The sequence below is a fragment of the Thrips palmi genome, unplaced genomic scaffold (assembly GCF_012932325.1).
Source record: "Thrips palmi isolate BJ-2018 unplaced genomic scaffold, TpBJ-2018v1 HiC_scaffold_4, whole genome shotgun sequence".
NCBI classification, from domain to species: Eukaryota; Metazoa; Arthropoda; class Insecta; order Thysanoptera; family Thripidae; genus Thrips; species Thrips palmi.
Window position 1 is genome coordinate 1,417,097 of NW_023144631.1, and position 16,297 is coordinate 1,433,393.

General features: G+C 49.3%; 4 protein-coding genes across 10 annotated transcripts; 2 read left to right on the top strand and 2 right to left on the bottom strand.

The window, feature by feature from the left end:
* The first annotated feature begins 1,832 nt into the window (after nucleotides 1-1,832).
* On the top strand, nucleotides 1,833-3,318 carry LOC117649793 (omega-amidase NIT2). Its single transcript, XM_034392861.1, has 3 exons — nucleotides 1,833-2,061; nucleotides 2,153-2,507; nucleotides 2,582-3,318. Exons 2-3 carry the CDS (start codon nucleotides 2,167-2,169, stop codon nucleotides 3,075-3,077), a joined length of 837 nt encoding a protein of 278 aa, XP_034248752.1. The 5' UTR covers nucleotides 1,833-2,061; nucleotides 2,153-2,166; the 3' UTR covers nucleotides 3,078-3,318.
* Nucleotides 3,210-4,107, bottom strand: LOC117649796 (biogenesis of lysosome-related organelles complex 1 subunit 1). Its single transcript, XM_034392865.1, has 4 exons — nucleotides 3,962-4,107; nucleotides 3,750-3,822; nucleotides 3,453-3,670; nucleotides 3,210-3,352 (listed from the first exon to the last, which is right to left on the bottom strand). Exons 1-4 carry the CDS (start codon nucleotides 4,020-4,022, stop codon nucleotides 3,327-3,329), a joined length of 378 nt encoding a protein of 125 aa, XP_034248756.1. The 5' UTR covers nucleotides 4,023-4,107; the 3' UTR covers nucleotides 3,210-3,326.
* Nucleotides 4,108-4,171: 64 nt separating this feature from the next.
* LOC117649794 (B-cell receptor-associated protein 31) lies at nucleotides 4,172-6,542 on the top strand. Of its 3 annotated transcripts, none has more exons than XM_034392862.1 (4): nucleotides 4,172-4,313; nucleotides 4,701-5,096; nucleotides 5,186-5,465; nucleotides 5,579-6,542. In XM_034392862.1, exons 2-4 carry the CDS (start codon nucleotides 4,756-4,758, stop codon nucleotides 5,693-5,695), a joined length of 738 nt encoding a protein of 245 aa, XP_034248753.1. In that variant the 5' UTR covers nucleotides 4,172-4,313; nucleotides 4,701-4,755; the 3' UTR covers nucleotides 5,696-6,542. The 3 variants fall into 3 exon arrangements, with proteins under 3 accessions (XP_034248753.1, XP_034248754.1, XP_034248755.1); XM_034392863.1 differs by having other exon boundaries at nucleotides 4,313-4,453; XM_034392864.1 differs by lacking the exon at nucleotides 4,172-4,313 and adding an exon at nucleotides 4,557-4,578.
* A 225-nt stretch (nucleotides 6,543-6,767) lies between these two features.
* LOC117649792 (S-adenosylmethionine synthase-like) lies at nucleotides 6,768-13,138 on the bottom strand. 5 transcript variants are annotated; one of them, XM_034392856.1, is made up of 7 exons: nucleotides 12,982-13,138; nucleotides 11,238-11,462; nucleotides 10,994-11,152; nucleotides 10,283-10,559; nucleotides 10,076-10,201; nucleotides 8,039-8,298; nucleotides 6,768-7,867 (listed from the first exon to the last, which is right to left on the bottom strand). In XM_034392856.1, exons 2-7 carry the CDS (start codon nucleotides 11,369-11,371, stop codon nucleotides 7,618-7,620), a joined length of 1,206 nt encoding a protein of 401 aa, XP_034248747.1. In that variant the 5' UTR covers nucleotides 11,372-11,462; nucleotides 12,982-13,138; the 3' UTR covers nucleotides 6,768-7,617. The 5 variants fall into 5 exon arrangements, with proteins under 5 accessions (XP_034248747.1, XP_034248749.1, XP_034248751.1 ...); XM_034392858.1 differs by lacking the exon at nucleotides 12,982-13,138 and adding an exon at nucleotides 12,854-12,877; XM_034392860.1 differs by lacking the exon at nucleotides 12,982-13,138 and adding an exon at nucleotides 12,600-12,741.
* Between the last annotated feature and the right edge of the window lie 3,159 nt (nucleotides 13,139-16,297).

A 16,297-nucleotide genomic window follows, 5' to 3' on the forward strand; every position in this document is an offset into this window, starting at 1 on the left:
GCCACTGGCCGCCACCCCCTCACTGTCAATATTTCCCTTCTTCCGCGCTCCCTCTCGCTCCCTCGCGCCGTCCCTCCTTCTCGCTCTGTCTCGCGGAGGACGAGGACACCCTCCGCCGCGCTACGCCGCGCTACGCCACTGTACTGTACCGCATGAGCATAGGCAAGGGCGGGCAAAGGCTTGGAGCCCTGGGCCTGAGCGGCCTGAGCCTGTAGTAACCTGCAGAATCGGCCGCCAACGGCGTGCGCTCGCGGGCGCGCCGAGCGCGCCGGACGGCGTCCTCCCTATGCCGTCTAAGCCCATCGCGTCATCCAAGCCGAAAACATCGAACGGCCAGCAAGGCGCCTTCTCTCCATTTACAGCCGTCAATCAAGACTTGACGCGAAAAAACACTGCTTCCTATCCCCAGGGTCGATTGGCTCGTTCAGCCGGACGTTCAAAGCAATCTCGTCGCGCCGCTGCGCGCTAACCTAAACTCTGGCCCCACTCCAGTCCATTCGGGCAGTTCAGACACGGCGGCACTCCTCGGTGCGGGCTGCCGGCCCCGACCGCCCCGCCCAGGGTGGAGCGTCGCAGGGAACGCACCCTCCTCTCCATCTCCAGCCGCATCAAATTGCCCGCAAAAAAGACGCGGTAATACGACGCTTCCTCAACGACAAGGGCCCAAAAAAAGGCAAAAAGGGATTAAATTTCAATCTCTAATGCAAAACGTCCCCCACCCGGAGTTGTGCTGCAAACGTGGCATAGGCGAGGCAGCCCCACGGCACTCGATCGATCACGGGGTCAACGAACCGCCAGCTTGGAGCGTTTCGCGGCCCGCACCGCTCGCTCTCCAGTCTCCAGTCGGTCATCAATCATCGCCGGCGCAAATAAGAGGGGGAAATTGTCGACGCGACGCGCACACGACAAGCCAAAAAAAAAGGACAAAGTGAAAAAAAATTTCAATCGTCGATAATGCAAAACGTCCCCCAAGACCGTGTATGTTTGTGCTGTGCAAACGTGGCTAGGCGAGGCGAGGCCCCCGATGGCACTCGATGCAGATCACGTCGTCAACGACCCGCCACCGCTTTGGGTGTTTTCGGGGCGGGGCGGGACGGGGCGGGGCGAGAAGCGGGACCTAATAAAGCCAGCAGTCGAACAGGGGAGGTAGGGGGAATCCCTGGATGACGTCATCGCACCAGTCGGCATGGCCGCATCGAGTCCCTTATCGACCAGTGGCGGCGAGTCGGCGAGTACCTCACCTCCGCGGGTACCGCTCGGCTGCCCTATTGATCCGCGCACCGCTTGTCAAGCGTCAAGCCCCGGAAATTAAATCTTAGTGAGCCGCGCGGGGAACGCAGGGAAGGCGAGGGAGGGCGCCTCGGGTTTCGGCCTTCGGGTTCAGCCCGATCCCATCCCGGCAGTATTTAGTGGCCGTCGGGGAGTCGGGCTAATGAATGACCCTGCTGCTGCAGACTGATTCCGGGACGTTTTCGTCGCTCTGTCTCTCTCGCACCCATTCGGCACGCCCCATGAGTGCGAGGCAGACAGAGCGACGACTCTCGGAATCAGTCTCTGCTGGTGCCGGCTAATGTCTCTCTTTGGCTCTACGCGCGGCCGCGGCTGGGAATCCAATCAATTTCCGCTCAACTTTATCTCTGCGATCTCAAGCTGCCTGCTGCCCCTTCTGTGCCTCTTTTCTGAAAGGCGGGCAAGGCGGGTTGCCGTTTGCCCATGCGACTCTCCGCGCGCGGGGGTGGCGGGGCGAGGGGGCGGGGAGGGGGGCGTGGCACTGCCGAGTGTCGCCGTCGCCGTTGCCAGCCCGTTCTGCCCCCTCCCCCCTCTGCTTACCCCCTCCTTTTCTGTGACCGGGCCGGCCTGCCCCGCCGTCGTCTGCCTCTGCCTGTCTGTTACTTTGCAACGCACCACTCCCGCCTTAATCTCTCATTCAACTCGCGCGGAGGGCGTTTGGAACATTCCACCCGTTGCTGGGGCGTTAGGCGCACGCTCGCGAAGGTGCCGGTCCGTGTTGCCGTACTGTCGTATCGCTGTCACGTTAGATTTCGTCCATTTCTGTTTGAGGTTAGAGGCCTGTGTGTTTTGGGTACAAGGTGTTGCTGGTCTGTTGGCTCCAATACCTTTACACTGATGACTCTACTTACGACTTTTCCAGGTTGTCAGGAGAAAATGGCCGCCAAGAAACTCAGGCTGGGTTTGATCCAGATGGCCGTCGGCGATGACAAAGTGGAAAACGTGAAGAGAGCTGTGTCACTCATAAAGAGAGCGGTTGAAAATGGGTCTTCGCTGGTGGTGCTACCGGAATGTTTTAACTCTCCCTATGGACTGAAGCACTTCCCCAAGTATGCCGAGTCAATCCCACAAGGAGACACGGCAAAGGCACTCTCAGCTGCTGCGAAGGAAAATAAAGTCTACCTCATTGGTGGTTCCATTCCTGAAAATGATAATGGTCAACTGTACAACACATGCACTGCATGGGACCCTTCGGGAGATCTTATTTGTTCACACAGGTAAAGCAATCATTTAATTTTATGAATAGTAGTAACTGCCTCTTGTATTTTCTCATCTTAAAATCTGTTTTCAGGAAAGTACACTTGTTTGACATTGACATTCCTGGGGGCATTACTTTTCAAGAGTCAAAAGTACTGAAGCCAGGGAAGAGTTTGACCACATTCAACATTGGAGAGTGGAAAGTTGGGCTCGGGATATGCTATGACATGAGATTTGCTGAGATGGCTCGACTGTACTCAAAGTCTGGATGTAATCTTCTTGTGTATCCTGGCGCATTTAATATGACAACTGGGCCGCTTCATTGGGAACTTCTCACAAAAGCTCGTGCCATTGACAACGAACTGTACGTTGCTGCAGTGTCTCCTGCACAAGATAAGACTGCCGACTATGTGGCTTTTGGACACACTATGGCTGTCGATCCTTGGGGGAAAGTTGTCTCAGCTGCCCAATTTGAGGAAGACATTGTGTATGCTGACATTGATTTATCTGTTGTAGAAAAAATGAGACAGCAGATTCCTATTTTATCTCAGAGGAGAACAGATCTCTATGATACCATTTCTAAGGACTGACTTCTCCTAAATTCACTATTTGGAAGCTTCCTATTGTTTTAATTCATATTGGTGTTCATAAATATTTTTTTATTTGTTCACTTTATGTGACTATCTTAGTGCATGCTTATCGGGTGAAAGAAAAAACTCTATTTTTATAAACATTGAAAATATATTTGAAGACAATGTCTTATTTATACAACAAAAGTATACAACAACCTGGGAAAAACAAATGTTAGAAAATAAAGATATGAATGAAAAATTTTCTGATCATGATGGAGGTGCTTCCTGTGACACTGAAAATTAAAAGAAACAAACAAAAAGTAATTAAAACCAAGAGGTTTATGTGTGGGCAGAGGGGCACACACATATACTTTCATTCATTCAGCAGCTCACCTTTGTAACTATATTCAAGAGCAGCGGTAATAGTTCTCATGTCATTTTCTATGCTTCTTGCCCAGTTTTCTGCATCCCCGATTTCTTTCAACGCACCATTAAAGTTCTCAACTAAATTGAGCCACTGCTGAGTTTGTTTGGCAAAGTTAGTTGCATTATGATGAAGGTGTTTTGCTTCCGCATCGAGCCTCTTTTGATTTAAATATGCTTGCGCAACACTGAAAATCAAACTTGCTGTTAATGTAAGTGGCGGGCCTAGACAATAAAAATCCACAAGCCACATTATCATCAGCTTACCCGACATTAAGGTGATCGACCAAGGCCTGAGTTAAGTTGTTTGCCGCAGTGATCGCTTCTTTGCGCTTTTGCTCTGAAACCATAGAAAAGAGGTGAGAAATGTACATCTTGGCGTAGGAAAGGGAAGAAGGGGAGTTTGGGAGGGTATTAACGCGAAATAATACTGAGTCCCACAGAGAAGATAACCATACTTGGAAAAGTAAATAAATTACCTTGTCTTTCCTTGCGTGCCGCTTGTTTGCTTTGGTGCTCTTTGACCATAGAGGACAACATCCTGGGACGAGAGATAAGGTATTCAGCGACAAAACCTGAGCAAGACTCTAGTCCAGCTCCAGCCAGAGTTGAGTCTCTTCAGCTTTCGTCTGCTTGTGTTTACTTTTTTGTTCTGTCAAAATCGAAGGCTTGAATCGACCTATCGACACGTAACCCTTTACTTTCGAGACTGCTTTATCACTGCAAATAAGAGGTTCAAACCTTACACGCAGTTCGTTTCGTCGCTTCGTTCAACCAGTTGAGCCCGTTCATCTGTTCAAAGGCACAGACAGGAAGACTTTGCTCTCGAAGGTGGGTAATCTGACCTACGACCCGAACTCTTATTTTGTATTTAACTCGTTCCGCCCTCGCCGCAGCGGTTGTCATTTTCTTCTCGGTCGTTGTTTTGAGGGTTGTGAGTGGATCTGTCAGTCTGAGAGTTGCGTCACTCCGTAAGTAGACTAGGATTCATCTCAAATCTGATCTGATCTCAGGTACCTCACCGCGGGGGCCTTGAGATAAAAGTGTCGGCCGGAATGCCTTGGCCTGGGGAAATTAGGGTTAGGGGCAGTAATGGGTACGTGGGGGTGGAGAGGGACAGTCCTGTGCGGGGGGCGGCATAAAGTTTGGGCCTAATCCGAGTTTGGTCTTTCAGCCTGCGGGTGTGCCTATGACTCATTGTGTGTTTTATCTTTGCAGCAATTACACCGGAATTGCGTGTCATCGCCGTTAAAAGAAAACCCAAAGATCCAAGATGAGTTTGCAGTGGACCTTGATCGCCGGTTTCCTCTATACCGAAATAGTGGTGGTACTATTGATGCTTTTGCCAATCATTCGTCCGTCTAGATGGCAGAAAATCTTCCGTTCAAGGTTTTTGAACAGCCTGTCAAATCAAGCTTCCGTGTACTTCACTGTCTTGTTGGGTGTGCTGTGTCTTTTCCTCCTTGATGCTGTGCGGGAGATGCGCAAGTACTCAGGAGACACTGAGCCAAAGCATGAGTCACACCAACATTTGGATGCTGAGATGCAAGTCAACATGCGCCTCTTCAGAGCCCAGCGCAATTTTTATATCTCTGGATTTGCTCTATTCTTATGGTGAGTCTTTGTTTATTTTCATATATACCTAGAGTATGATGTTTGTTGGCCCATAAGTTGTGAAATTCGTGTTCTATTTTCTGTCAAAGCTTGGTAATCAGACGCCTGAGCAGCCTCATCTCCACCCAAGCTCAGTTGATGGCAGAAAATGAGGCAGCTCTTAAGCAAGCTCGGTCTGCCACTACAACTGCCCGGAATATGATGGTTGGCAAGGGAGAGGAAGCTCAGAACAACTCCAATGAAGCCTCTGCTCAAGTCAAGAAACAATTGAAGGAAAAGGAAGATTTAGTCTCTACTCTCCAGGATGAAGTGAATAAGAAGGCTCAGGAAATCAAAGAACTGCAGTCACAACTAAACAAAGAAAAGAAGGTAAGCCCAAAGACCGTAGCAAAGTAAAGACTTCTTCATTGTTTAAAATTGTAACTCTGTTTAAGTTAAGATTTGATGTGAAATTTTATTTTGTTTTGTCTTTATCTGTTTAGAATAATGAAGCTATGACCTCCCAGAACAAAGGTCTGTCGCGGGAATATGACAGGCTAGCTGATGAAAATGCCAAGCTTCAGAAACTGATGGATTCGTCAAACAAGAAAGATGATTAAATAATTTCTTGCTATGAGGTGCTCAGCAATGAAAACTTCTTCATTGTTCAGTGATTCATCAAAGCATGTTGCATCATCCTTAAATTTTTTTCATGACATGCCTGTAAACATTTTGCATAATATTTGATATTTGTGATTCCTTATTTCTAACGAATGTATGTGCAAGATTACCCTGGACTGAAACTAGATTATCTATTTCTAACATCTGTTCTGGAGAGTTGTTTCTGTTAATTTTTATTAATGGCAGCACCTTAATTTTGACAAGGTTTGTTGCAAGTAAGTTAGCTCTCACACTTGTTAATTTTGTCATCTCATTGCACATTTTCTGTGCATTTCTAATGTGAAGGTTTTGTTTGTTAGCTTCATAAGGTTGCATCTTTACATTTGGGTGAAGGATTTTCTTCCTGTTTTTGGTTTTTTAAATGAGTGAGCCTAATTAGATTTACTCATGTTGCTGTCAACACACAGCTTTAAAAATTTTGTTTTTTACCTAGTGCATAACTTTATTCATTTTCAATACTCCTTTTCTTTTTCCTTGTGAATTGTTCATGGAAGTAAATTTCCAGTGTGATTTTAAGCTTAGCAGAAGTTGGGTTTGTGTGGTTTTTTTAATTTTGTAATTAGGCAGTTTTAACTTATTTCTGAGCTTTTTATAATACATGTGCAGTAAAGTAGGTAGGTAGTTAGATAACCTTCCTTGCATAATAAGTATTTGGGAAATGTATAGATATTTTGGTGTCTGCACCATTCTCCCTTCCCCCACTCTTACTTTCAAACTGTACTTTCTGTTACCGCTGTTAATTGTTATTTGTAATAAAGCAAATGGCTGTGTGTCTATTCTGCAAAAGAAATTCAGTTCTTCTCCTTGAAGTCATATTCATGCTTCAAATGTCATACACACAGATCAAAAACTCTTTGGTACTGTGTGGGTGCTGACATACATCACTTGAACTTCCTCAGTTCCTTTCAGCTTAACAGTGGTTGTGCACCTCCAAACAGAGGGTGTCATTCAGTTAACTAAATGTGAGAGTTTGCAAAAGCACATGTTTAGGAAAAGAAGAAGAAAATATCATTCATGTTTCAACGTATAGCCTTGCCTGTTCAAGGCTAAGTTTATTCATAGCATAGCAGATAAAGTTGTTCATTACATCTGACTTGCTTACAATTCTTTCTCCAAATTGATTCTGCCTGATGGAGTTATTCAAAAATTACAATATAGGCACAAACTGGAGGGAAGTAATCCACCTTCCATTGAACTTGGTGCAGTAGTAATAATGAGTTCAAATTACATTGGGAGTTCATGCGTTTTGGCCTAGGAAATGTAATGCTTGGCATTGACATTTAAAATTCATAAGAAGCCAAATTGGAATCAGATTACAGAAGAGAATTCATAATTGCTACAGAACCAAGGGACAATGCACATACACCTCAGAACATAGATTGGTAACCACAAGCTACACGACAATGACTTCATTGATCCATTTTCTCTCTAAAATAAAATCACACATTCAAAATTGTTTACCTTTCATGGATTAAAACAATAAAAAAAACACCAGTCTAATAAAATTCATTGCTTTAACAAACTTCAAATCACAAAATTCATAAAATGGCAGATGATGAAATGAAATGGAATGAGATTAACTACCAAATATGGAACCAGAGAAAATTGACAACCAGGCAGCCAATTGAAAAGAGAGCAATCACAATTGTCACATAGTTAAAAATGCAGAATATTTCATTCATATAACAAATACCTTCTCAGGAGTCAAGAGATTCTTGCACTTCACTAATACTAGACAAGCACTCGTGAAAACAGCCTTCCTTCCCTATTGCTCTTTTAACATGTCTCATCTACAGGCCACACATCAGACATTAGGTGTCATAAAAATTTAAAATAGCCAAATCTTAATTTTAAGAAGATGTTAAACAAGCTTCTTGGGCTTCTCCCAAGGGAAGGTGTTACCGCCGAAATGTCCATAAGAGGCAGTGGATTGATAAATGGGATTTCTAAGATTGAGCTCCTTGACGATCATTCCTGGTCGGAGGTCGAAGTTTCTCTTGACAATATTCAGTAATTCTTTCTGGGTTTTGTGGCTAGTTCCATAGTCGAAAATGGTGATTGATAGGGGCTCCGCCACTCCAATAGCATAGGACACTTGCACTAGGCAGCGTCTGGAAAGTGAAAAGAATGCAATTGTCAAGAATTCTGTTTGCAGAAAATTTCACAACAGGCCTTAGCTCTGAGCCCAAAATTTCCTCCGCCATGCGTTTGCCCAACGCACAGCGGATGGGGGCATGTCGCGCTCAGAGCTGAAGTATTTCACTACCGACTGTAAGACTTACCTGCAGAGTCCAGCCTTAACAAGGGATTTGGCTACCCATCTAGCAGCATAGGCTGCAGATCTGTCAACCTTGGTGAAGTCCTTGCCACTGAAGGCGCCTCCCCCGTGTGCGCCCCACCCTCCGTAAGTATCCACTATGATCTTGCGTCCGGTAAGACCAGCATCACTCTGTGGCCCGCCGGTGATGAAGAGCCCGCAGGGGTTGACGTGGAAAACTGTCTTTTCATCCAGATACTTTTCAGGGATGACATCTCTGATCACCTGTGGCAAAATTAAAATAAGGTTTGGTTAAGGAAAACTTAAACCGACATGGCTCCTGTGAAAACCATCACAGTCATGGCAGCTGATTAGGAGATAAAGCTGTTCTAAATTTCCCCAAGCTAAATTTTGAAACAACATAGCTTCAAGAGGAGAAAGATAATTTTATATTCCTCATTTGATTACATCAAAAGCCACAAAGCTAGTGACGCCTGAATAGAGGTTCAGACTTTTACTATTGAAACTAAAGCTGCTTAGAGAACTATAGCTTAGAGATGTGCGAAAGGTTCGGAATCGAATCGAATCGAATCGAATCAGCTCTGATTCGATTCGATTCGCTCCCGGGAAAATTGCTTAAAATCCGAACTATTCGAAAAATTCGAATCGAGGGTAATTCGCCTTCGAATCTTGTCCTTTTCCTCTCCCGTTTGAATCGCGCGCTGCACACCCGCCAGCTAGCTTCTAGACTGAAATTACCAAATACTAATATTTTTTTGTGATATTACATTGTAATAAAATATAATTATTTTTTGTTCCACTAATATTTGTTTTGCACTACTGATATTGAACAACGCACTTCCTGTATTGCTCCAACAACAACGTAACGAAATCATGAAATTTTTGCTTGAGATTCGGATTCGATTCGAAAAACAGGGACAAAAATTCGATTCGATTCGAGAAAAAAGATGCAGATTCGATTCGATTCGATTCGGGGATTTTGTTTCATGATTCGATTCGATCAGGGGGTGGAAACGGGGCTGATTTGGCGGGCCTTGGCTGCGGCGATGCGTGCACGGCCGTTTTTGCCGTTTTCACCACTTTACCGCGTTAGTTGGTAAACCACTTTCCAGCTGAAGTAGTCGTCTTAACGACAAAACCTCAACGCGTACTTAAAGAGTAAGGTTGAAGGATCAGCAAATAAGCTCCTTGGGCCGAATTGATACTTACAAAATGAGATATTCACATTTTTGTAACTTGTTTACATTTTTTTCGGCGTTTTCAGGCCAGAATCGCCGCGCCCGAACGCGGATGAGCCATTTAAAACAAGTTACAAACATGTCCATGACTCGTCCTGTGGGTTTCAAATCTTCAAAACGGGCTTATTTTCTCGAAGAGACAACATTACTCTAGAAGTACACGTGCAGGATTTGTGCATAAGATGTCTACTTTAGCTAGAAAGTGGGTTTCTAGGAACCACAAAAAAACAACAAACAACGGCCGTGCACGCATCGCCGCAGCCATGGCCCGCCAAATCAGCGCCGTTTCCACCCCCTGATTCGATTCGATTCGAGGGGAAAAAACCTGATTCGCACATCTCTACTATAGCTGTTGTAGAATTTTCTGAGCTACAGATGAGGATTAGTCAAAAAACAAAAAGTTACATGACTTTCTCAAATATAGCTGATAAAAAGATATCATGGCTGTTCTAAATTTCCCCAAAGCTAAATATTTTAACAATATAGCTACAGGAGGAGAAAGATGGTTTTATATTCCTCACTTGGATTACATCAAAAGCCACAAAGCTAGTGACGCCTGAATAGAGGTCCAGACTTTACTTGCTACCTTTTAAAATAGCAAGTTTTTATTTCTTTCATAAGTTATAGCCAGAATAATTTGGACAAAAGGTGTTACGAGTAAAACCTAAATTAATGCCTGAGACAGATTCAATAAAATTTTACCAATTGCCAAACACAAGTGGTACAACTTCTAACACAGACCTCTTTTCCTGAGGTCAATCCTTACAATACAAGTCTCATATGGATTATAAAACATTACGAACCTTTGTCATAATTTCACTGCGGAGTTCATCCAGACTTATTTTTTCAGAATGTTGAATAGAAACTACTACGGTGTGAACTCTCTTGGGAATACATGCTCCCTCATGGGATTTATACTCACAAGTAACCTGGAACAGATAGTTTGTGAGCCATTAAACAGTCAGTGGAAAAGGACTAAATTCATAATACTAATGAATTGCAGAACCAACCTGAGTTTTGGAGTCTGGTCTTGCCCACCAGAACTCACCACTCCTACGCAGTTCAGAGATGCGTTGGTTAAGCCTGTGCGCAAGGACGACAGTAAGCGGCATTGATTCTTCAGTCTCATCAGTCGCATAGCCAAACATGAGTCCCTGATCTCCAGCACCAATGTCTTCCTCACGGCGGTTCAAGTGAACTCCAGCAGCAATCTGATCGGACTGCTGGTGAAGGGCAACTAGCACACTGCAAGTCTTATAGTCAAATCCTTTGGAAGAGTCGTCATACCTGCAAAAAATACAAAATAAGCATAGTAACATTGGCAATTTTTAAATGAGACAAATATGTTTATTTTGAGGAATCTAACCCTGGCTGTTCTGAATTATTCTGAGCTTAATTTGTTTCACAATATAGCTACAAGAGGAGGAAGAATTCGCTCATATCAAAGCAGAAGCCATAAAATTAAATGATGCCTGAATGTTACGTCCACAAAGATAACTAATTAGAAGATATCAAAGCTGTTCTAAATTTCTCCAAGCTAAATATGTTTGAAAAAATAGCTAAAAGAGGAGAAAGATAATTTTATATTCCTCATTTGGATTACATCAAAAGCCACAAAGCTAATGACGCCTGAATAGAGGTTCAGACTTATAATTAGTATTATTATTATTGCTGCTTAGGGAACTATATAATAACTGTTGTCAAGCAAAAAAATAACTTACCCAATGTGTTTGATTGTGTCCCGGGCCACCTTTTGATAATCAACATTGGCACTAGAGTTTATTTCACCACACAGAAGCACCATTCCAGTTTTGATGACTGTTTCACATGCTACTTTTGCATTAGGATCTTGTCTTAGGTGGGCGTCCAGCACAGCATCACTGTCCCAAACAAAAGTGTAAGAAATGACACAGGACAACATGAAAAATATCCAACAGAATCAAACAAAAGGAATTCTGCACTTACCTGATCTGATCACACATTTTGTCAGGATGTCCTTCTCCAACAGACTCTGAACTGAAGAGGAACATTTCATCATCTTCATGCATTTCCGCATCAGAGTGTCCGTTCATGTGTCCGTTTGTCATTGTGTCTGGCATTTTGATTTTTGGTCCAAGAATCAGTTACGTGAAGCTTGAGGTAAGTGCTGAGGAGGCAGGCAGCGTGGCGACAGTTCAATGTGTCAGAATCCTGTACAAGGGAAGGCAAAAAAAGCACAGATGAGACACAAATTAAGACACTTCAAAAACGAAACCTGCCTTGGGTAAGACAAAGTTAAGTCTGGCTAGGAAACCTAATAAACCAATGCTACCTCCAAACCAGTGACAGAGTTCGGTGCTGCCACCTAGTTCTCAGTTGGATCGCAACTGGTCTGCACACAAGAATGGCAGCTGGTAGACTGAGCCCGGCTCTCCTCAGTGGCAAGACATAGGAGCCTCATGTCTTACCCCCTCCTCTCCACACCACCTCACAGCCCTCAAGGCCACATATGCATCTCAATGCCACAGCCAAGAGCTGATAGTACAGAAGGCTACGTCAAGGGTAACCCATTCAAACTGCTTTGGTTAAAAAAATTCCCTGCTGTCAAACCCCACACTACTTATATACACCGGAAATATGAGCCACCAAAGTTGCACCTCTGCAAACCAATTAACTTATCATAAATGGGCAAACATTGAGCAATTTACATTTTAAAAAAAAATTAAGTTAAATAAGGACCAACTATACCAAATAGATTAGTATGAGATTAATGAAGGAAAGGTTTATATTAATTTGTCTCTGACAACGGATGTATTTTAAATGCAGATGATATAAATGGCTACCGCATGTGCCACCACAATCAATGCTTACAAGTTGTCACAAGCCCCAAGTTGATAATAGAAAGCAATAAAACATTTCAACAAGTTCAAAGCTAAATTGAAAGGCTGTTATCAATTACATCACAATAGGAAACAACTCTGTTATGACCCTTCCTTTGTCTCAAGTTGTGCAATGTTGTGTCCAAACAAAACAACCCAGTTACCAAACAGAGGGTATGTAAACTCAAGCATAAACATAATGATGAATGAACAACCCCACAAATTTAGGCGCCGCAAGTTGTTGGAGTGAAATACTGGTAAAATTTGAGTTCGAACCTGCAAACCAAGGCAGGCGCGCGCCGAGTCAGACTCAAACGCTGTGGAAGAACTGTTTGTCTACGATCGGACACCACCAGTTTTCCAAGCAGGCCGAAAGCAGACAGGCCACCGGGGGGCAAGCCCACGCACGGCAAAACGCCGATATCAACAAGGGCCCCGCGGACCGCGAGAGAGAGAGTCGCGAACCTACACGTGATGACTGCGACGCAGAGCCAAGCGCAGACGATTAGCCAGCCAGGGCCAGCATGCACGCCAAGCGCTCAGCTGATCGGGGCTCGCAAATGTTGTGCCCGAGCCACGGCGACGCACCTCGCCAGGGTCCCTGCCGTGCAAATCGCGAGCGAGGACCGCCGCAACCCTGAGATGACGGCGGCAGCGCCCAACACTGGGCCCGCTTCAAAGCAACCACGTTTTCCCCGTACACACATGCCCCCGATAACCTACAAAACGATGCGAGCGAAATGTGCGCCCCCGCCAAAGTGGCCGCCACACTTTGCCGCGCGATGCCGTGCCCTGCCTCGACGTGCAACGGGCGGCCGACGTCCTGGGGAGTGCGCAGAGTGGGTAATCACCTCGAAAAAGCGGAAAGAAGCGCTGCCGTTTACTTCAGTCAACCGTCGGGGACACTGATACAAGTCGTCACGACGCCATGAGCACCGAAAGGACACGAACGAGCTGCGGGCCGACGGACCTCGGCCTCGCCTCGCTGCTCGGCCGCTCGGGCGTACTCGGGTCTCGACCCGCTGGTGACATCGCCAGAGTGGCCACCACACCGAGGCCAAAGTCACTGCCACCATCGGGGCGCACAGCGACGCTTAGCGCGCGCCAAATCGCGGGGAATCCTACACACGCGATGCGCCTTAAAAACACAACCGGCGGAAAGTGTCCGCTTGATCTCAAGCTACGATTTTCAGTGATAAACTTGTCGTTTACTCTCTCAGAAAATGCTGCCAACCTATGCATGATCCGGGGAGCCATAATGAGTAGAATCATTCAAATGCTTGTCGCTTATTTTAGGTGGCAAGGAATCGATGTGAATATCCAAAGTGAATCCTCAGTCTCAGAATATCCTTCCAGCTCCTTGTCGTTCACGAAACCCGAGTGACGCGTCTGGGAACTGTTTGGTAGCGACCAGGCCTGCTTCAGCGCCCGATTCAAACCCGGCCGCGGCGGTCGCGAGGCGGGATGGGGAACCAGGCAGGCCAGCGCGCTACAGTCTCGACTTCCATCACATTCTCACCAAAGTCCGCCTCTGCGACTAAACGGGGTTTTTCCTGTTATCATACGTCACCCCCTAGTGACTTGGTGACCGTAAACTGGGTCGAGCGACGTCAATGCAAACAACTTCCGCTTTTCAAAGATGGCTCTATTTGTGGGTCCTCGGTTCGGGTCAGCAGCAGCAGCCCAACACAAAGCCAACAAAAAGGACCGGGGGAGGCGTGGAGCCTAGTGCGCGGGGCGCCAGGCACCACGTCGGGGGAAAGTTGAAGAAGGATCTGATTCTGAGACTCGGCAGCCAAAGGCCGCGATGATGGCATCTCCCACCGTCTATTTCAGTTTTCGGTGGTACAGTGTCCCGGACCGGCCGAGGAGCGAACCGGCCTCGGGTCCCCTCCCGCCTCCAGCCGGCCGAACTGCCGGCGAGGCTTGCGCCCCCGTCTCGAAGACGGAGCACGCAACACTGAAATGACAATTATAGCCGCGGCTAGGGGCGGCGGCTAGGCCCGGCGGGGTGGCCGACGCCGTGTCTGAGGACCTCCTCGTCGGCCTCCTCGTCTCGCCGCGCCGAATGGCCCGCTCTCATTACGACGGGCCGCGGGGCCGCGGTTGGGAGGCCGCGGCCTCTCTCTCGCACTCGCACTTGGGGGCCACGACGAGGAGCGACGGCGCAGAGGCAGCCCGCCGTGCGACCTAGCGCGCGGGCCGGGGGCAGGCCGGGGGCAGGCCGGGGGCGGCCAGGATGTGTGGGCACTAAATTTAAACGCACCGCGCACCCATACAGCACGCAGCACGCCGCGACCGTGCCTCAGGCAGGACGCCGGAGCGGTGCAGGCAGGGCGGGACGGCGGGCGCCAGCATGGTCCCAGCCCCAGCGGGTGCCCCCGCAGCGCCCCAAACGCAGCACGAGCCGGAGAGAGGCGAGCGCCCCGCCCCGTGGAGATGCATCCTGCATGTCCTGCTTGCACCGCGGCTTGACGGCGTGGCGGCGTGGCAGCGACGCGGCGCGCGCAGGCGCCGGTGGGCAGGGTAAATCTGTACTCGGTGACACGGCAGACACGGCGCTGCCGCCGTCTCGAGAAATTTGTCCTGTGTATCCTTCATGTCGTCGGCGCCGGCCGGTCGGCGGTGCGCGCCGCTGGGCTGGCTCGTCGGCTGCATCGGGGTACGGACCCCGGGCCGCGACCGCCAGCGTTCCACGGAGTGCTGCCGCCGTGCCGCCGCCGTGCCGCCGTCGAGGGTCAGATGGACCGGGTCAGTCCAGGTCATCTCCCATTATCGCCACGTAGCGCGCGGTTTCGGATGAAGACCCCTCCGGCCTCCGCTCTGCGACGAGGATGCACTCGCGCGGCCCCGCTCTCTCCCTCTCTCTCACACACCCGCTGGCGCTCCCCGCGACCCAAGGGCAGCCCATCGTCTGCCGCGACGCCCCGTTTGATGAGCTTGCAGTGGGGAAACTGAGCCCCCGCCTCGCGCCCCTCTCTCGCACACCCGCTGGCGCTCCCCGCGACCCAAGGGCAGCCCATCGTCTGCCGCGACGCCCCGTTTGATGAGCTTGCAGTGGGGAAACTGAGCCCCCGCCTCGCGCCCTCTCTCGCACACCCGCTGGCGCTCCCCGCGACCCAAGGGCAGCCCATCGTCTGCCGCGACGCCCCGTTTGATGAGCTTGCAGTGGGGAAACTGACCCCCCGCCTCGCGCCCCTCTCTCGCACACCCGCTGGCGCTCCCCGCGACCCAAGGGCAGCCCATCGTCTGCCGCGACGCCCCGTTTGATGAGCTTGCAGTGGGGAAACTGAGCCCCCGCCTCGCCCCCCTCTCTCGCACACCCGCTGGCGCTCCCCGCGACCCAAGGGCAGCCCATCGTCTGCCGCGACGCCCCGTTTGATGAGCTTGCAGTGGGGAAACTGAGCCCCCGCCTCGCGCCCCTCTCTCGCACACCCGCTGGCGCTCCCCGCGACCCAAGGGCAGCCCATCGTCTGCCGCGACGCCCCGTTTGATGAGCTTGCAGTGGGGAAACTGAGCCCCCGCCTCGCGCCCCTCTCTCGCACACCCGCTGGCGCTCCCCGCGACCCAAGGGCAGCCCATCGTCTGCCGCGACGCCCCGTTTGATGAGCTTGCAGTGGGGAAACTGAGCCCCCGCCTCGCGCCCCTCTCTCGCACACCCGCTGGCGCTCCCCGCGACCCAAGGGCAGCCCATCGTCTGCCGCGACGCCCCGTTTGATGAGCTTGCAGTGGGGAAACTGAGCCCCCGCCTCGCGCCCCTCTCTCGCACACCCGCTGGCGCTCCCCGCGACCCAAGGGCAGCCCATCGTCTGCCGCGACGCCCCGTTTGATGAGCTTGCAGTGGGGAAACTGAGCCCCCGCCTCGCGCCCCTCTCTCGCACACCCGCTGGCGCTCCCCGCGACCCAAGGGCAGCCCATCGTCTGCCGCGACGCCCCGTTTGATGAGCTTGCAGTGGGGAAACTGAGCCCCCGCCTCGCGCCCCTCTCTCGCACACCCGCTGGCGCTCCCCGCGACCCAAGGGCAGCCCATCGTCTGCCGCGACGCCCCGTTTGATGAGCTTGCAGTGGGGAAACTGACCCCCCGCCTCGCGCCCCTCTCTCGCACACCCGCTGGCGCTCCCCGCGACCCAAGGGCAGCCCATCGTCTGCCGCGACGCCCCGTTTGAT